The 21,548-nt window shown below is 40.6% G+C and overlaps 1 protein-coding gene across 1 annotated transcript in view; it reads left to right on the top strand.

Moving 5' to 3' along the window:
* The window catches only part of pak5 (p21 protein (Cdc42/Rac)-activated kinase 5), a 193,199-nt gene that overhangs the window by 128,788 nt on the left and 42,863 nt on the right, over nt 1-21,548 (top strand). Inside the window, exon 3 of the mRNA XM_078556439.1 lies at nt 14,146-14,952. Within this exon, the coding sequence (XP_078412565.1) occupies nt 14,146-14,952 (807 nt within the window). The remainder of the gene's footprint in view (nt 1-14,145; nt 14,953-21,548) is intronic.

The following is a 21,548-nucleotide window of genomic DNA, read 5'->3' as shown; positions in this document are numbered from 1 at the left end:
TCCTCAACTCCACTTTCCTCCCTTTTCCCCATAACCCTTGGTTTCCTTACTGATTAAAAATCTGTTTGTCTCAGCCTTGAATATGCTTAACGACCCATCTTCTACAGCCCTCTGTGTGGTAAACAATTCCACAGATTGACCACCCTCATAGAAGAAATCCCTCCTCATCTTTGTTTTAAATGGCGCCCCCTTACTCTGAGATTATGCCCTCTGGTCCTAGACTCTCCCACAAGGGGAAACAACCTCTCAGCATCTACCCTGTCAAGCCCCCTAAGAATCTTATATGTTTCAATAAGGTCACCTCTCATTCTTCTAAACTCCAATGAGTACAGGCCCAACCTACTCAACCTCTCCTCCATAAGAAAATCCCTCCATCCCCAGGATGAACCGAGTGAACTTTCTCTGGCCTCCAATGCCAATATATCTTTCCTTAGATAAGGGGACCAAAACTGTTCACAGTATTCTAGGTGTGGTCTAACTAGTGCCTTGTATAGTTTTAGCAAGACTTCCCTATTTGTATACTCCATTCCCTTTGAAATAAAGGCCAACATTCCATTTGCCTTACCTATTACCTGCTGAACTTGTATGCTAGCTTTTTGGGATTCATGCACGAAGACCCCCAAATCCCTCTGTGCTCCAGCTTTCTTCAGTCTTTCGCCATTTAAATAATATTCAGCTCCTCTATTCTTCCTGCCAAAGTGCATAACCTCACACTTTCCCATATTATATTCCATCTGCCACGTTTTTGCCCACTCACTTAACTGTCTATATCCCTCTGTAACAAACGTAGCACCAGGGTTTATTTCTATTGAGGGATAGAATTGAAATCCAGAGAAATTATCTCAAACTCATACAGAACCTTGGTTAGACCACACTTGGAGCACTGTGAACAGTTCTGGTCTCCATATTATTAAAAGGATATAGAGGCACTGGAGAAGGTGCAAAAAAGATTTACTAGAATGATACCAGAACTGAGAGGTTATACCTTTCAGGAAAAATTGAATAGGCTGGCCCTCTCCTCTAGAAAAAAGACCTGATAGAAGTCTTCAAGCTTATAAATGGGTTTGATAAGATAGCTGCACAGAAAATGTTTCCACTTGCAGGTAGACATGAACCAGGGACCATAAGTATAAGGTAGTCACTTAAAAATGCAGTAGGGAATTCATGATACGACGGTGACAATTCAGCTGCCTGGAGGCAGGTATGCAGTGGCAGGCCCACAGGTCCTCCCTGCTGGCTGGCTGGGTGCAGATGCAGCCAAAGGCTGCCCTGTGGAGGGATTTCCCCTCCCCATGCTGGTGACTTAACTGCTTTTTTTCTATTACTTTTTAATTGAACTTTTAAAGATGTTTCCAAGAGGGCACCTCCATGTTGAAGCCTCCTCTTGGCTGCTTACAATTCACCGCAGCTGGTTGCTCCTCTGAAGCTGGAAAGCCTCTGGCCCTCCAGCTTCACAAGCCCACCTGCTTCCCTTAACTGGACAGAAAACCTGTCTCTATGTCAAATAAGGAGGTGCCCCAGTCAAAATTCCAAGGAGTGTGGAACCCGCGACCTCTACCACTTAGAAGGATAAGGACAGCAGATGCTTGGAAATGCCGCCACCTGTAAGTCTCACACCATCCTGACGTGGAACTATATTGCCATTTCTTCACTGTCCCTGGGTCAAAAATCCTGGAACTCTCTCCCTAACAGCACTCTGTGTGTACTGCTGTGTGTGCAGCCGTTCAAGAAGGCAGCTCACCATCACCATCTCAAGTGGAATTAGAAATGGGCAATAAGTGCTGGCCTAGCCAATGATGCCCATATCTCATGAACAAATAATTTTATTTAAAAATGTGTCATGCATTAACTGTGGCCAATCTCTACCCTCTCTTTCTTCTGAGACTTTTGAACAAGCTTCCTGCCTATCATCTTCCAAATTCTCCATTTAAAATATGGTTACTCAGGTGATGGACTAATCACTGTAATTAAAAATGTGTTTTATTAATGTTTATTATTTAATGTTTTAATGTTCAATTATTTATTAACCCATTTTCAGCTGTTTTAATCAAATTGCACTGAGTTCCTGCTCTTGAATGTATCAAAGAATGTTTTTTAAAGCAAACTTATTTTAAAAAGTACATTTTAAAATGCAGCCCAATTGTGCTGGTTCATGAAAGATTTTACATTTGATGATATGCAAGGAAAATTGAGAAAAGAAACATTTCGTAAATCTAACACAATTACGTGCACACTTTGTACCTTGATCACCGATTGTGCCCGTAGTGAAGACATCTGATCCTACTTTCTACCATATCTCTAGAATGCACAGCTTAATCAGTGCTGTCAGATTGCATGTTTGGTGGTTAGTCATGATGTGTCACAACTTCCTCTAAACTAACATCAAAAAAATGGAAACAATTTCTTTCAGCCATCACTCTGCCCCTTTGCCTCCTTGGCTGCTCACTAAAGTTGAACCAGGTCTTGAGAAACATTAGCATCCTGGTAGATCCTGAGCTGAGCTTCACACTTATCCCATCACCTATTTCCACCGGTCCAACACTGCCCAATCTACTCTTACTTTCATTCCACACCCACCTATATGCCTGCTTTTGTCACCTTGACTTGATATTCCAACTCTCTCTCTCCTTTACTAACTTCAGCTTGTTTACGATGTTGCTGACCTTATTCTGTCTCTCACTAAGCCCTGCTTGCCATGATCCCTATTCTACCTGATCTACATTGGCTCCCTGTCCTATGGTATATTATTACGATCAAAGCTGGTCATCAATTTCTTCAAATCCCCCCTCCCATTGCTTTCATCTCCCATAGCTTTGCAACATCTTCAGTCTTGTTTCACCTTCCTCACTTTCCACCTCCCCATACCACCAGGACCCTTTGATCTTCTAACTGTAGTCATATATATATCTTCCTTACCTTCAACAACATCATTGATGGCAGAGCTTACAACCACCATAGCCTCATCCTCTGGAACTCTTTTTTTCTTCACTTTTTTTCTCCTTTTTGTGCCTCTCCCTTTCCCTTTTGCTTTTTATCTCTTCTATCTGTCATGGCCAGTAAAAGGCATGTCATATTCTTAAATCAGTGTGGAATCTTCTGGTACTGACTTTTCTTTTAAAAAGGGACATTAAAGTGCTGCAAAAGATGGTTGCCAAGAGTCACCTGACTTGATCTGTGAATTCAAACTGCCACACTGTCTTGAGAGGACAAAATGACACATTCCAAGCTAAGAAGGTGTCATTAAACATCTCCTGAGACCATCCACAAGAGAATTTCTGACCTGCAAGGGTCTTTTCAGAAACAAAGATGGAAATTGTCTCAAACCGTCCAGGGTGAATGTCTGCACACACAGACCCAGGTTGTGTTTTTCAGCTGAGCCCAACACCATATTCAGAAAGGGGAACTGTGCAAAAAACCACATAGTAAGGCAGCCATGTTGGCCTCCATAATGAATTTTAAGGGCTGTCTGCAAGAGGCACAACAGTGGCAGCAGAAAGGGCAATAACATTTACTCCTTTAAGAACTGGAGACTACAACATTGTAAGGTCGCCAAGCCTGTGCCTTTTCAAGCCCACCAGTACAGAAAGCCGACCTACTGGAACAAAATTTGTGACCTGTAGAAAGTACATCTTTTCAAGAGAATCCTGCAGTGACTCTGGTATACAACTTTGGCTATTGAACTCACCTAACTACACTTCAGGAGTGAAAAACCTCTTCTTCATCAGGCCTGCACCATATGTTTTTTCTAAGATGAGCCAATCACATGAACAAAAGAATAGTTCGTAATTCATAACTTGTAAAAGTGCACTATTTTCTTTAACTGTATTTTGCTCGAGTGTGTGTGAGAAAGTGGCTGAGTGAGTGACGTAGCTTTAGATTTTCAGGATAAACACGTGAGTAAGTAATCCTGTTCATTTAAACCCACAAAAAGCTTTGTTTAAATTGTCCACACACTCGGGGATTAAGAAATGCACATATCTTCCTTTTCAACAACACACTGACTACGGACGGTAAGAGAAGGGAACAGGGGTTTCCGTTCTCTCTCATCCCTGTCCGTAGCATACCGCTTTCTCTTTCCCTTTTCTCACTTCTTTCCTGCCCATTGCCTCTCTCCCCTTTCCTTTTTTTTTCACTCTCTCTCTTTCTCTTCACTCTCCTTTCCTCTCTCCAGTCTTTCCTCTCTGTTCTACTTTCTATTTATCTCTCTTTAAAAGCTTTCTCAAACCCACCTGTTTGTCTAGACCTTCAACCACTTCTTTAATGGATCCCTCCTTGGCATCTGTTTCCTTTTCTATTTGCATTTATTAGGTGCAATTGGGAATTTTAAAACATTAAAGACATTATATAAATGTAAATTATTCACGTGGCCTTCATTCCCCTCTGAACCAACACCACCACATGGGATGGAATTTAATGTCCTCTTACAAAGGCCATTTTGGAGGCAGGGAGCATTTAATTGGGTGGGTGGGGATCCAACTGCCTTCCCAATCTGCCTCAATTATGCCTGGGATGGGAAGGCTTGTGAACACCCTTCCTGCCCCACCATGGCAATTAATGCCCACTTAAGGGTCTCATCCCCAGTGACAGCTGGGACAGTCACCAAGCAGGAAGCCCGAAAAGCAAATCCTGATGTGTTTGCTTGCAGGCTACCAGGGGAGGGGGGATGGGTGTTCCATGTTCACAGGTATTCAGTGTTTGATTGAGGGGCCCAGCATCAGGAAGTGTTGTGGGGAGGAAGGGACGGGGGCCTGCTGAGAGCCACCCCACTATCCTTGCTGCTGAACCCATCCCTGTCTCCTGCAACGCCCTCTTACCCTCACTTGCCTGTGGCCTGGAGCTTTCTCCCTGGCTGCATTGCTGGATGCTGCTATCACCCCCACTAACGCTGTCTGCAGTGAACACCTGCTGGCCTCTGATTGGCCAGCATCACTTGGGGGTTGGGATTTCCGCCCCGGGGTCTTGTTCCTAAGGAAGGCCTGCTGCTGGCCACTTAAGTGACTAAGAGGCCTACCCCAAAGGAGGCAACGCAAGGCTCTTGCCCGCTCTCTAGCCGGTAGGTGAGACCACGGTTGCCTGCGTTAAATACTGCCCATTATGTGTGAATAATTTATTCTGCTGTTTGTGAAGGCTTGTCTGCACAATTTGAATGTCACACTTAGCATAACAATGGTGGCTGCACTTAAGAATGAAACTGTTGGTTGTAAAGCAATTTGGGGTGTCCTGAAACTGTGAGCAATGCTATATAAATGTGAGAATTTTTCTCAAATCGGGAAGGTGACCAATTTAAAATATAGAAATAAGTAAAATTTATCTCATAAAACTTTTCTCCTAACGGAGATTTTCATCTTGACAGATTGTGCTAGGAGCCTCTTCAGAGATAATGGGGCCTGATGATTCTCTCATCAGTTGCGCTGCTAATGCAAGTAATGACTGGGTGAGTAGGGTTTTGAAGAATCTGACAAATGGGCCTAAGATCATAGGGCTGAACTTGACCAGGATTGCTGGTAGAACTAATCTTCATCTGACGAGTGGGGACAGGAATTCTGGAGAGCAGCGTTTAAATGTGCTTCTCCCCGGTTTCTCCATGCAGTTTTGCCTCCACTTAGCCCAGAGGAGTTGCACATTTTATCCATTGTCATCATTATAAGGCCCCAGAAGTCATTCAAACCCACTTAAATTACCTTGACATGCTGTTCCCTAGATTGTTTTGTCAGAAGTATGTTGTGTCTTTTTAAAAATTTATTCCTTCATGTGGGCATCACCAGCAAGGCTAGCATTTGTTGCCCCATCCCTAAATGCCCTTGAACCGAGTGGCTTGCTAGGCCATTTCAGAGGGCATTTAAGAGTCAACCACATTGCTGTGGGTCTGGAGTCACATGTAGGCCAGACCAGGTAAGGACGGCAGATTTCCTTCTTGTGAACCAGATGGGTTTCTTTGGTTATAGTTCATGGTCACCGTTCAATTCCAGATTTTTCATTAATTGAATTCAAATTCCACCAGCTGCTATGGTGGGATTTGAATCTTTGTTCCCAGAACATTAGCCTGGGCCTCTGACAAGTGACATTACCACTACGCCACTGTCTCCTCCTAAAGGTAAAAATTGTACTGGAGAGAAGTAGCAGTCAGCCATTTTGAGAGTGCACTCTTGAAGATAAGTGTCAATATTATATTTGTAAATTGGTTTTCCTGCAGTAATTAGTATACAGTATGATTTTGTTTTTTAATGCCCAGGCTTCTTATGGGTTTGCCCTTTTTCAGTGTATTTATTTATTTTTGCTCCGTATTTTACACGTGACTTATTTGCCGACAGTCACCACCAAATTTAGAAGATGGGCTTCCCAAAGGTCACGGGAAGAAATAATAAATACCCATTTAAAAATAAAGCAGGAGTGATAAGAGGTAAGAACGTTGGCCCAGATTGTCTTGCCACATTAATATGATGCACCCCAGTCCTTTCAGTACTGTAGCAGGTCCAGATAATGTGCCATGATATCTAATTGGTAATTAATTAAATAACAAATGAACATTATTTTGGATCCAAGCAGCAGCTATATATTGTATCTCAAGGTCACAACGTAGGTCCAGATGGAAAAGCCATCCAGCCCATTGGATCTCATCTTTCCAAAATACCAAGACCTACCATTTTCCCATTCTAGTATACCTCAGGAAAGTCTTGGACGAGGAGTTCAGCCACAGATGAACTGAGGTGGGGCAGAATTGGTGATCTTATGGAGGTGGAAATATGCAGTTTTAGAAATGTAGTCAGAAGCGCATCTTGTGGTCAAATATGACACCAAGGCTGCAAAATATTTTGCTTCAGCTTTAGACAATTGCCAGGGCAAAGGGGTTGATGGCTTGGAATCCAAGTTTGCAGTGAGGACTGAAGACAATGGCTCCTGTGTCCCTAATATTTAACTAGAGGAAATATCTGCTCATCCAATGCTGACAGTTTAGAAATGATGGAAGGATTGAGAGATGTGCTTATAGCACGTCATGCTGACGAGAACATGTTTGCGCCTTGTTGCCTCTTGGTAGTTAAATCTTTGAGGACTGTGCGTAACCATTACACCTACTGCCATAACTAGTGAAACCCTTTTATGGGGAAAAAGCAGGGGAGTGGGAGAAATTGTCTAACACTTTTTCAAACTATCAACACGTACAGGCATGATAAGCCAAATGGACTCTCCTCCCCCCCCCCTCCATGCTGTAAGATTCAATGATTCTACTCCTATTTGATTGCCTGTAAATTACATAGAATTTATGGTACAGAAACAAATCATTCGGCCCAATCAGTCCACGCAAGAAATGCTAATTGAAGGGCAAAATGGAAAATTATGTTATAAACTGCATCTTTAATTCCATATGAGTCACTTTAACATAGCCTTTCTAGATTTTCTTTTCTGGTAAACATGACGATGAATTATGATTGTAGTTTAATGAAAAGAAATGCTTATTGATTTTGCATCTAACAGAAATTAATAAAATCTGATAGCACTGAAATTCAGGTAAAGTGATTAAAAGTAAAAATGTTATCTTAGATAATTTACAATCTAAATGAAGAAAGTATTGAAAATGACAGTTGGAAACAGTTGTGTATTAATTTAGAATTACGACAGCATAACTTTGTGCATTGGGTGGTTGAACTTGTGCAATGCAATAGATGAGAGGCATTAAAAGAGTAGGGTTATTAAGTATACACTCTGCTATTTATCATAGTTAATTTGGTTTGTCTGCGTCTTATTCTGCTGCTGAGAGGAAGCAAGTCTTTCTGCAACCAGAAAATATTTTCCCATTGCAGCTTATCATCAAAGAACAGACTGTGCAAGGGGCCTCATGAAAAATGGCCACTGTCACTGAATAGAACAAACCCCCAGAACAGTTCCCAAAGGCAATAAAATTGAATTGGAAGGCAGGCACTTGAAAACATTTGACTTTAATTCGTATATATGGGATTGCATTGTGAAACACTGATATTTAAAACTAGATCGTCTTTGATGATTAGAACATCCCCTTTGCCCTTGCATCTTGTATCATTTCAATGTGCTTTATGCCGATAAATGTGCTTGGGACTAATAAATGTACTTTTATAATAAACAGTGATTGTGGATATTAACATTGGTAACTTTGTTGAGGTTAAAAGTTTACTCATACAAAGTTGGAGCTGTAATCATATTATCTGTACTCAAGTAGTTGGTTGTAAAGAGTTCAATACGTGAAAATCCATGGCCTGGTAAAATATTGGGTTCACTAAAGCTGGTGAGGTAACTATTCCTGTTGCAGGAATAGTTTTGAAATAAAGCTACAGCTGATTGGTCTGTCAGTGTTTGCAAGCAAAATTATTGAATGCTTTTTCAATGCTTGGGGCAGGATTTTATTATTGGCGAGTGGGGGCGGGGCCAGCTCGCCTACACGTAAAATGATGCGGGTTGACGTCGGGCGGAACTCCCGACATCACCCCGCCCCATTTAAATTTTCAGGAAGGCGGGAGCGCAGCAAAATCAGCTGCGCGCCCGCCGACCTGTCAATGGCCAATTGAGGCCATTGACAGATCAGTTAAAGTAATTAGTGGACCTGCCCGTCCAACCTTAAGGTTGGTGGGCAGGCCAGGAGCCCCGGTGGGAAGTAGAAAAAACATGAAACCTCATGCACAGGCGGGATGAGGTTTCATGTAGGGTTTTAAAAATTTTAATAAAGTTTTGTTGGAAATTATGAACATGCCGCAGCTCATAACATTGTCACATGAGGGGACATGTAAGGGGAATTTTATTTTTCTATTTTTGATATTTTTGCACGTGGAGCCGATCTCCCTGAGGCTGCACTTAGCCTCAGGGAGCTTAGTGCGCTCTTTCGTGTGCGTGTGTGAAAGAGCGCGCTCTCTATTTTAGGATTCCCCCCTCCTGCATAGGGAGCGACCACGTAAAATGGCACCGCGCCTCCGATCGGGAGCGCCGATCGGAAGTGTGCCTGCACACACGGACCCGCCCATCAACTCTCTCCCGCCCCACCCCCCAAACGGGGGGAAAATTCAGCCCATGGAGTGAGGATACATTTCTTGATTGAAGCTAAAGAGAAACCCCTTATGCATAAAATATGAAATAACGTTTACTCTGAAGACAACATTTTACCTTAAAAATGTGATGCATTTAGAAAGTGTAATTTCGTCTTTAAGCTAATTATCGAATTGAAAAATGACATTCCTGATATTTTCAGTTCATCTCTCAGCATAATCACCAAATAATTTTTTTAAAAACAAGTTAGCGTTTAACCTTTAATGTGTAGTCAGCACCAGAGAATTCTGCACTTCTGGGGGCAGCCATTTTGTTTTCAGCTTCCCCACCATAAGGCTGAAAATAAATTTTTTAAATTTAATACAGCTGAGATTCAGACATACATCAGCTTTATAGCTTTAATTCTACTGTAATGCCAGGAGAACATAATTTCATCTGTTAAAAGAACTTAAAATGTTTAAAATTTTTTAAAAAATCTTTTTTTAATCGTCCTGTTCTCTTCCCTATCTCTTCCACATTACCAATTGCTTTTTTTTCATATTTATTTGATAGCTGTTACCATGGGGGGCGGGGATCAGATCTTTTCCTATTATTTCCATCGCCTACCCTGATTCACATTCATTCATTCACTTATAAACAGTTTAAAAAGTTGCATTTCACATAACTAAGAAACTGCACATTAAGTTTGGTTTGGTTTTTTCACTGGTTGCCTGTGAGAAGCTTTGGCACCCTGTTCATGCAGGTATCAGATGTCTAGAGTGTTGGCCTGTGATTTAAGAGAGCTGAAACAAATTGCTTTGTCAGCAGCAATGTGGGTTTTAAAAAAAAAAATGAGGCAGCAAGTTCAAGTCAGCAAGAAAAAAGATAAAAGGGATTGCTAGACGTAAAATACTGCTCCGAGGATACCAGCTGGTTAATAGGAACATTTACCATTAGGCCATTCTACGCCTCTGGCCCGTCCCGCCATACAGTGAGATCTGTATCATAACACCATCCACCTGTTTTGTTCCTTTTGTATGCTTCCCTAGCAAAAATTTATTGATTTTGGGTTTTAAATTATTAATTGAGCTAACACATTTTTTATGGGAAAGAGTTCCACACTTCTACCGCCTTTTGCACGAAGAATTCTTTCCTAATTTCTCTCCTGAATGGACTAGCTCTGCTTTTAAGGTTATTTCCCCTTGTCCTGGGCTTCCCCGCCAGTGGAACAAGTATTTTGCTGTCATTTTTAGGAGGGAATATTTTGTGCTTTGGACATCAAGGGGGATGGAACATTTTCCAAATTTTATACCTGTGTCCATGCCTACATCAGTAATACAACATTGGGTAGGATACACACTGTGGCTATCCCAGCGCTATACCAACAGATTATCTTGGCTGCAACTGCATAGACTGACTAAGCTCATTTCTCTTAAGAACACAACAGCCTTCAGAGAAAAGAGGTTTTCTTGCCATCAATCTGGATTTGAGCTTAAGCCTATATTTCAGAGGCTAGAGGACAATATTATAACTCACTGCGCTACAACTTGACATTCAGTTTGTAAAATAGCAATAGAGAGCACCAGAAGCTGAGACTGGTTTGTCGGGTAATATTGAATTTTTCAATTAAATTGAATCTGAAATCCAGTAAACTACATTAAGGATAATATAAACCTGTGAAAATTAAAATTGTTATTGATTAAGGGCCACAACTTATTAAGTAAAAATAAGTAGACTTTTTCCCTGTGGCCTTTGCACCTCAGATTAGTTTCATAAAATGAAAAAGAATTTAATAATAGATATTACTACTGTTTGCATAGACCCAGATCAGTACCATGCATAACAGCATTATGTTTTGTGACAGCCAAGTGTTTTTCCAACTCCCTTCATATCTGCCCAGTAATTGTCAGCTACAACTCTGAAAGATTTTGCATGTTTTCTAGTGGTTTCCAACCTTTCCCAGTTTAATTCTTAACCTGTGCAGTGCACTGAAGAAGAGCTGCACTGTCTGAGGGGCTGCTCTTAGATAAGATGTTAAGCCAAGATTCTGACTGACCTCTCCAGTGGATATGAAAGAGCCTATGGGACTATTCAAAGAGGAGCAAAGGAATTCTTCCAGTTGTGGCCAAAGCCTTTATCTCAATCAGCATCATAAAAGCAGATTAACTCATCATAATCTCAGTGGTGTTTGTAAGATCTGTGACAAACTAACAAATTAGGAAGAAAAATAATAAAATACCATAAATCACGGTGTATAAGCCGACCCAGCATTTAAGACAATCCCATTTTTCCAGCCCCCAAATATCATATTTTTGCATATACTCTGTAGTTAAGTCAGCCCCCCACACTTTTCAGCCAGGACTAGCTATACTTGTGTTAGTAGTCAGCCTCAATTTTTCTCCCCACAAATGCACATCTTACTTACCAGTATCTTATAACAAAGCATAAGGGATGAAGCAGGCAAAACAGAGAGGGGGGCGGGGGGGGCGGTGTTGCGAAGGTGTTCAGGAGTTGAAGAAGCACCCACTCTTTGCGTCGGAAGCCAATGACGTTTCCAAATGGCCACCACCCATGCCCACGCCGGCATTTCACCTTTATACCCGGTGTATAAGTCGACACCTGTTTTTGGAGGGATTCTTTGAGACTTCAAAGAAGTTTGACTTATATGCCGACATCCCCGGTATTTTTACTTACAAATACTAGCTAATCTCTGATGGTATTGCACGGGGTTAGTCTGACATCTGAGAGCGTGGTTATCATCTTTCGTCCGGCCTCTTGTGCCAGTTGAAATGTTGCTCCTTGGGGATTGCAATTCCATAAGAATATGGTATAAGTATTTCAGCTGACTAATTCTGCAGGGGGCACAGAGTACACAGGATTTGTCAGCAGCATCTTGAAATCCCAGGGTTGGTTAAAGGATCCTTTCCCACTGGGTTCTTAGTCACTCTCAGTATTATTTTCCACAGCAACATATCGAAAACTAGAACGGCCACCCTGCTTTCCTCGTGTTTGTTTTCTTCCTCTTGCCTCTCCACCTCAGAACTTACCTACTGCCCAATGATTTTAGTTTTGGACGTTTCTCATATTGTCAATGTTATTTATATGACTGCATATTCAACTGGGTCAGAAATCAAAGTGGCGCTAGGAATTAAATTGGACAGCCTGATTGGTTGAAATTGCAGCATTTGAATTAGCTGCTTTTCTCTGGAATCTTTCCTGATCGCATTTTAACATAAGCATTTCAGCTAATGAGAAAAACTTGACTCTTTTTCGTGTTGCAGGCATTTTTAACGTGCCATCATAAGCATTTAATGTGCAATATCTTACACACGAGATTTTTAATGAATACAGATTTTTGCATCAGTCGTAAGGAATCATCTCCATTTAAAGATGAGTTTTCCCCAATAGAACCACATTTATATCAGGCTGTTGGCTAGAAATGTAACTACTATGATCAATCAAATTTGACGTGATATTCTTCAAATGTACTACCTAATATAGAATGCAATGTAGAACAACTACACCCATCGCCTTTGTTGATGTGGTTTAGCTGCAAATTTTATTCAAATGCTAACAAGTGTTCAGAGGAAAATGAATTACAGCAGACCAGCTTTAGCATTACTATGCAATCACCAAAGTTGCAATGGCAAATGTTTGGTTGAGGGCCATTCATTGCAGTCTTGACAGGAAAGATCAGTCCAATAGCCTCTCTTCCAACATGGGTCAAAGCTTCTGAAAACTAAATTTTCCTTTTATTGTTTGAAGACAAGGATATGAAGTGCTCTTACTGCAGCATTCTCATTACTAAATTTTATGCAGTGAAATTAATTTGAAAACCTTGGAGGGAGGACTCATAGGGAGGGGGGAAACCAAGTAGGTCTGGAATAAAAGGCCAGAAAATTGAAATGCATCCCATTGTTTCTCTGGGTTGTGTTAGAAAGCTTCTTCGTATGTGCTCCACATCTTCATTTGAAAAATGACTAACAGGCAACTTAATATTTGTTGATAGATCAAGCAAAAATAATTTAAAAAGTAATAAAAATAAGGCATGTTATAAATAAGTTATGCTTGAGAGCCTGAATAGCCTACTTCTGCCCCTATTTCGTATGTTTGTATGTGCATTTCCAGTTCTTGTGATGAGTATAACACCGAATATTACAGAGCAACAGTTTGGAAAAAAAAAGTTTTAACATTAAAATACTGATGGTATTGTAGCATGGCATTGAAAAAATATATATTTAATGCTGCCCTAAAGTTGACATTTTAAACTCAGTGGCTACTGGATTTTGATGTAAGCTGAGAGATCTATGCCATTCTTCCTATATCACTTCTGATAATTCAGTCATTTTCTGTGGTGAAAATTGAATGATCTAACAACTTAAATTAAGTAATGTGAATAACACAAGGTGATGATTTTATGCTAAATATTTTCAAATTATCCAGTAATTTGACTTCAGTAACTGTGAATTACCATCAAAATTATTTTGAACATTTCATTGATATTATCCAGCAGAAAATATTTGATAGGTAGAATATTTTATAAGAACAGAAAATGTGAGAAAGTACATAAGTCCATGATAAAGGTTGCAGACTCCAAACATTACATGATCACTTTGTTTTTCAGATGATGACTGATGTGCTGTGTATTTCCAACAGTTTTGTTTGTTTCTTCAAATTTTCAGCATTTTCAGTTTCATTTCCACATTTGAAGAATGGGGCCCAAACAAAGGGAAGAACAATGCAGAGCGAAGTTCATCACTGAGAGTACCACCGTTACTCTGAAAATTAAATGCATTGTGTTCCTAACCTTCCTGATCCACCCATCACTCAAACCCCCATCCCAGTTGATCAGAGTTGAGTCGCATCTACCACCTCATTGGCAGTTCTCAGCTAAATATTTGAGACCAAGTGGAAAGGATTGGATTGACAGTCCAATCAGACCATACAAAGCAGATGGACCAACACAGCCCAACACCAGATAGACGTTTTAAAATAAGAATAAGTGTAAATATTTGTAATTGTTTGCAATTTTTCTCTGTGAAACTAGATTGTTCTAAACAAAGGATTACATTGAGCTTTAAAGCATTGACATTGTTCTGATATTAAGCATGATTGTGTATCCTCCGTCTATATTAACTGATTTATTTTTTGTTACAGACTATAGTCAGAGGAAACAGAGCATGGAAAGACACCTCTTTAAATGGCCTTTTGGAAGAGTTCAATGATATTTCTGTAACTCGCTCAAACTCTCTACGTAGGGAGAGTCCTCCTGCTCCACCACAGAAAAATTCCAACCATAGCCTGTGCAGTCCTGAAGAAAATGGTTACAGCCATTATTATCTCAGACACTCATATGATATTGAACCTTCAAAAGATTTTACAGCAGGGATATGCAAAGAACAGAGCAATCCTGCTGAAGACTGGGACAGACATCTCAAATATAACAAAGCTGCTCAACAAAATGGCCAGGATTCTAACAGAGTTCGATCTGTAGAAACATATTACTTAGAAGACAACGTACACAAGGCAGATTTTGGTAGATTGCCACCAGACTACTATACATATTTGGTGTCAAAAATTAGGCCAACAGACCACATTGTGGCAAGCAGGGACTCCCCAAGAGTTCAAAGGTCACCACCAGTTCACAGGAGACACCTACAAAGTACACCTTCTAGAAATGTTCAAAGAGAAATTCCTAGGGAAAAATTGGAATACAAAGAGAAAGACTGGGGCCCAGAACCCCAAAAGGAAGACTTGGACAAACGACCAAAGTCATCCTATGTCATACAGACAAGTCCTCAACCGACTATGAGACAGAGATCAAAATCAGGATCTGGACTGCAGGAACCAAGTGTGCCATATGCTGCCAGTGCATTTAAGTCAACACATCCCACTGGACATGCATATAGTTCATACACATATCCAAGGCTGTCCGAGTCGACGGCTGTATCATGCATTCCGAAGGTAAATGCCACTTTCATATTCAAACCTTCAACACTTGTATTCACATCTGCATTCCATCACTGCGTGGCACTGTGTGGTTTGATTTCGTTGGATCTCCATCATTACTAGTTGCAATATAACACCCCCTCCCTTTTTATTAGCTAACTCAAATGTAATTGTACTCTTTGAATTTTAAAACAAATGCTTTCTTCTAAAGGCTCTCAATGGGTTTGAAGAGTCAACAAGAAAAACACGGTCATGAACTTTTTTTTATGAAACCTTGATAAGTAGGGAAATTATTATATATTACAAATATAATTAAGTGAAGAGGTAGAGTACATATCAAATCTGTGAACAATTGTCCCTCCTACTGATTATTCTGAAGATACTTCATTTATGTCATGGAGATCAATATTGGCATTATATGGTTAGTGTGCTGTACATTCCACTAATCGTTCTTGAGTTTTAGCAAATCACAGAACCATTTTATATTTCTATTCTGATTTTGCACATTCATCAATCAATGCTGCTGTAATCTGCATACAAGGAAATGCATGTGTGGCAACAGATCCTCCAGTTTTTCCTGCATCTTTCAGAAGTGCATTCCTAAATAGAATGAGATTGAGAACTAACGTTGTAGGAGATTATGGAGCAGAAGCCCTATACTGCCTGTCCATTGTAATACAAATGGTCTGACAATGTAACACTGTTTAGCTTTTTAAAAAAATATTTTGACTGGTGTCCCCATAAATTTTTTTTGTTGGGAATAAAGATCAATCAGTTATTCCCAGCTGTGTCACCTGAGATCCATTTGTACTGCAGTTAAGAGGATGGATCGGCAACTCTCATCTCGGCCTCCGGCAGGACTGCTCTGAAATTGGAATCTCGCTGTAATGACACTCTTTGGCAATACACCTCCCCTGCATGTTGCCCGTTTCTCCTTTTTACTTCAAATTGCATTTATATAGCAGCTTTAAAACAGTTAAAATGCCTCAAAGTGTAGCACAGGAGCATTATGAAACAACTGAGCCACATGGGATATTAGGAGAGGCAACTAAAAGCTTGGTTAAAGAGGTTGGTATTAATGAGCATCTTAAAGGAGAGAGAGGCTGAGAGGTTTATAGAGGGAATTCCAGAGCTTGGGGCCTGGGAAGCTGAAGGCTGCCAGTGCTGGAACAGTAAAAATCAGGGATGTGCAAGAGACCAGAATTGGTGGGATACAGAGATCTTTTATTATAGTGGGTTCAAGGAGTGACACCAATCAGGAGAGCATTAGAATAGCTGAGTCTAGAGGTGTCAAAGGCAGTGATGAGGATTTCAGCAGCAATTGAGCTGAGGCAGGGGCAGAGACAGGTGATGTTATAGAGCTGAAAGGAGGTCCAGTGGTGAAGAGGAGGATATAGGGTCAGAAATCAGACCAGGGCCAAAATGGTGCCGAGGTTCTAAAAGATCTACTTCTCCTGAGACAGTGGCCAGGGTAAGGGGTGGAGTTGGTCACTAAGGAATGAAGTTTGTGGGGAATAGCTTCTGTCTTTCCAATATTTAGTTGGTGGAAATTTCTGCTGTGGCAATACTATGTGTTTGATGAGCATCATGACAAATCAGAGGCAATGGAGGATTGAGTGAGGTATTGGGGAGATAGAGACTTAAATAATGCTTTAGTGTGGTATAGATGTCCAGATTTGCACACTAACTCATGAGGGCCACATAAATAGTTATACTTAGAAAGCCCTTCTGTCTTCTCTATCCGTTATGAATGATTAGTTCATCAAGCGTTTAGTTTTGTCTGGTTTGACAGAATTCAGTGCTATACTAAAATTAACTATGATAATCTGTAACAGAAAGAAAAAGCGAATTTTTTTTTTAGCTATTAAAGGAGCAGTATTCTTTATAGAGACCCTTGGTAGTACAGAACTTGAGTAATACTGGACAAAGAGACATGTTGTTGAAGCTTTTTGTCATGCACTCTTCAGGACAAGCGCAAGAATATCAAATTTCAAAGGGAACAATTTATACTGCATGTGAAAAGGGTGCTGATTGGTTGGCAAGTTGACTCTGGTTGAGGAGGTGCCATGGAGAGTGCACCAGGGAACAGTTATTCCCCCAAGCTGTTGTTTAAATTAATAAAAAGACAAGTTAACTCTGATTGAGGCATTGCCATGGGGAATGCACCAGGGAACAGTTGTCTCCCATGCATTTGTTCAATTGAAATAGGTGCAATGCCTGGACTTGTTCTGTTCCCTGGTGCAGTCTCCATGGCAAAGCCTCAACCAATCATCCACCTGCCAACCAATCAGCACCCTTTTCTCATGCAGTATAAATTGTTGTTCCCTTTGAAATTTGGTACTCTTGCATCTGTCCTGATGAGTGCAAGATGTAAATCTTCAACAGCATGTCAGCTGTCGAGTTGTGACAACTGAGTTATGTTATCAAGGATATTGCAACTCTTACTAATTGTATGCACAGACTTTTTTTTAAACTGTTCGATGTGTAGCATTTTTTCAAACTAAAGTATGAGTATCACACCAGCTATGCACAAGGATAAGATGCAGCTGGAGTTCCTCCCCTGTGAAAATTGGAGTTAATGGGATATCACCACATGGAGAATATTAGAAGCTATCACTGCCATTTATTTTTACTCTCCAATGAGATCTTTTTTTGCCTTCTTAAAATACCATCTGTAAGGATTGCCAGAGCATAGAACAAGATAACAGCAGAGAAGTAGGGTGATTATAATATTTGGAAACAATAGCAATTGCATTTTCCTCTGGCCACTAATGTGATCAAAGCATCAGCCCAAGTATAAAATGGGGAAACATTTTGTGCTTGCCTTAATTGTATTTTGAATTATAAGGCTGCCAGTGGCATCAGTAGAATAAAGAAACAATTGGGCCCAGTAACTAATCTAAAGCTTAAAGCATATATGAAGGTCTGTCCAGCCATTTCCCTTACACAATTAAACTTTCCCTTGTAGATTTTTGAATATTCTTCTGTATAGCTACACTTCAATGTCCTTTTTAATTCCACTCCCTCCCACCAACCCCACCAACAAATAACTCTTCACAGAGTAATGGATCTGCAAATATCAATATCCTTACTTTACTCAATGCCATATCTAAATGGTCACCTATCATGTGTGATTTAGACATGAAATGACTGTGGCAGGTACTATAGCTGAGTTCGATTCACTCTTTATCTTACATAGCCATATGCCCACTTTCTATTGGAGTTATTGTCTAGCACTAGGTAAACAGGAACTCTTTGTTTCTTTTTTCCTCCCACACTCTCTTATCTGGAGGGTTTATGGTGCAGTGGTAACCGCCGTATCTGGGCCAGAAGCTCTGGAGCAGAATTTTGCCCTCATTGGGTGGGCTCGGCAGGAGAGAGCAGGAGCTGTCAGGAAGCCGACTGCTGCCTGCAGTCGGGGCCCGACCACGATTTCACGGTGGGGCAATTAATGTCCGCCCATTATGAAACACGTGCTGCAGTGCTTAGCACTGCCTGTGTTGGCGGAGGAGGGCGTGGGCGGGGGAAGGAGGGCGAGCGAGCAAGGTCACGTTTGTGTGCGCGGATGCACGCAAGAAAAGCTCCCTGAGGCACAGAGCTGCCTCAGGGAGATGAAGATTTCGGGGAAAAAAAAATTTTAAAATGTTTATAACATGTCCCCTTGTGACTCTGTCACATGAGCAGGGACATAGTAGAAATTATTTTGAAATTTTTTTTTAAATCACTGAATGAAACCTCATTCTGCCCATGGATGAGATTTCGCAAAAAATCCAAAGGCCACTTGGCCTTTTTGCCTGCCCACCAACCATAAGGTCGGACGGGAAGCAAAAGAATTAATTCAATTGGTACTTTAATGACCATAATAGCCCGGTTAATTGTCGACTGGCAGGTGTGCCCACCGACCGAAATATCACGTGAGTGCGCAATGATGTCGGGACACTAACCCGATGTCATCATGCATCATTTTATGCTTGTTCGGTTTGGGCACCCGCCCGACGAGTGCAATATGCTGCCTCTGGTTTCAAGACCCACTCTGGGACTTGATGGCCATTGAAGGTGTGTTCATAACTGGCCGAACAGGTTGATTATCAGGCTGTAAATCCATCCAATATGCTTGATGGCGGGAGGTAGCAGCAGGAGAGCTTCCTGTTCAGCCATACTGCAGAAGGCAATGGCAAACCACTGCAGTACTTTCCCAAGCATAATCATGGACCAATCCAATGGCAGTCCATGCTCACCAATCCCCTAAAGGGGGAGGATCCCTTATCCACTTGCCCCCACCCCCCACCAAACCCAAACTTGGGTTGGAGATGGGCCTCAGCCAATTATACCAACCCTGATCCCACCCCAGCTGAGAAATGCGGAATAGGCTTGTGGGGTTAAATGTCCTACTGCAGTTCCTGTTATATAATTGGAAATGCACAAGGAATCCAACCTGTTCCTTCCTGGCCCTTGTGGTTTAACTGCAAAATTTCAAAAATCATCATTTGTTAAGTGTCCTAGAAACTTCATCTATCACTTAATTTGAATTTAGATACAGCTCTACAGATTTTGGAACGCTAGGATGTGTTTTGGAAATCAGGCAAAGTAACAAGAGCTGCCCCCAAAAAAACGGGTCACTCAGCAGGTTTTATGTTTCCTTTCTTGCCTCCAACTAAATTGGCTTCTCAGCACAGGAACCTTGAACTCCATTGACAATAAAGTGAAGATAACGTAGAGATTAAACTGTATTCGCAGTAAGTAATTATTCCTCTGGAATGGTCAAGTTAAATTGTGCATGGGATCATTTATCTAATGCAGTCATTATTTTCCCAAACCTTTTCATTTCCTTTTTATACATGCTGATTTTACTCTGTGGAGTGTTTTGTCAGGGAATGGATACTAAAGGTTGCTGAAACAGGGTTTTAGTTCATTTACAGTGCACCAGTGCATAAAATACTTACCTTTGTAGGGAAAACAAAGGTGATTCTAATTGACTAATAATTACTTTGAAACATTTTGTAGTAATACATTTATTTTACGCACAGCCCTAATTAATTTTTAAAATTTTAAATGTTGATTCAGAATAAAAATGTAAAACTATGTATTAAGACCATCTAGTGTGCATTTTAAAATGTAACATTAATGTTTTATTCCAAAGTGTTACATTTAGCAGCACCCTAATTCAGTCACCTCTAGTTGCTGGCGAGACACTGATACCATAAATCTAATTTAATTAGATTTAATTTTTGTGTTTCTAAACAATGATTAACATGCATTGTCTTAATCTACAGAATGGGATGATTAGCTCGATTCTTAATTTTGAAAGGGACTGAATGGTGCTTCACTGCTACGATGGAAAATATTCCCCTTTTACACAGAACATAGGTCAAATCTGACTTGGACTAACAGGCATAAATTCTCCTCTTTCTGCCAGCTGAGACTGTGCAAACATCTCCATAATTTGACAAAAATAACAGACTAAGAGCTGAAAGGGGATACTAGACTGGATATCTCTTTTTCAGCTGGCATGGACACAATGGGCCAAATGGCCTCCTTCTGTGCTGTAAATCTTTCTATGTTTCAAATTGACACTAAGTTGACCACCTCATTGAAGTCAGAGAAGTAGCTGAAGATGAAAAATAGAATGCCAGCAACAGAAGCCTAGTGATTATCTTGCTGGACTAATGAGTGAGAGATGTGAGCTCAAATCTCACCATGGCAGCTGGGGAGTTTAAATTCAGTTAATTAACAAATCTAGAACAAAAAGTTAGTATCAGTAATGGTGACCATATAACTACCAGATTGTCATAAAAAACCCATCTGGTTCACTGTCCCTTTAGGGAAGAAAGTCTGCCATCCTTACCAGGTCTTATGACTCCAGACCCTCAATAATATGGTTGACCCTTAACTGTCTTCTGAAATGGCCTAGCAAGCCAATCAGTTGTTAAGAAGGTGGCTCAGCACTACCTAGGGATGGACAATAAATTCTGGCTTTGCCAGTAACACACTCATCCCATGAACGAATAAATGCTCGGGGCAGGTTATAAAGAGCAGTATTTCACAAGTGGTGATGTATTGTTTGCTCTAGTTTGATGCTACCACTGGATTCCAAAAGCAGAAAGGTACATTATTCACTGGCAATGATATCAACCCAATTACAAAAAAATGTGTGTTGGGTGTTTTCCACTGTTGAGATTTTTTTTCCCTTCCTTGCCTCCTCCTTGTTTGGAGATTACATAACAAATCCTGTTGGAAGCTTAACCAGTATTAAGCAGGACCAGCAATGTAGTCATTTCACAAATACGTGCCCATTTGAAAGACTTTCAAATGCTGCTACATAATGCACTGCCTGAAACACTTACAATGAGCTGCCGGCACCAGTTCAATTGGCTCTTGCCCCTATGAGCCTGTTTTTGAGCACAGTCAAATTTCTAAGACCTCTTGTTTACTTGTAAAGGGAGGAACATCAGTGGGAAAGTTGGAATAATAGAGCTGCATTTGAGTGTTAATCAATTAAGCATTGGTTAAACATGAAATCGAGACTAGACTGAATCAATTCAATTAAATATTAATATTCTGCTGTGTTTGATTGTAACTGAATTTTAATCACAATAATTGGGAACTCAGTG

This window comes from Cetorhinus maximus, chromosome 14, assembly GCF_964194155.1.
Source record: "Cetorhinus maximus chromosome 14, sCetMax3.hap1.1, whole genome shotgun sequence".
NCBI lineage: Eukaryota > Metazoa > Chordata > Chondrichthyes > Lamniformes > Cetorhinidae > Cetorhinus > Cetorhinus maximus.
Note: the sequence above shows the minus strand (reverse complement) of the source record. Positions and strands in the feature narration are given on the sequence as shown.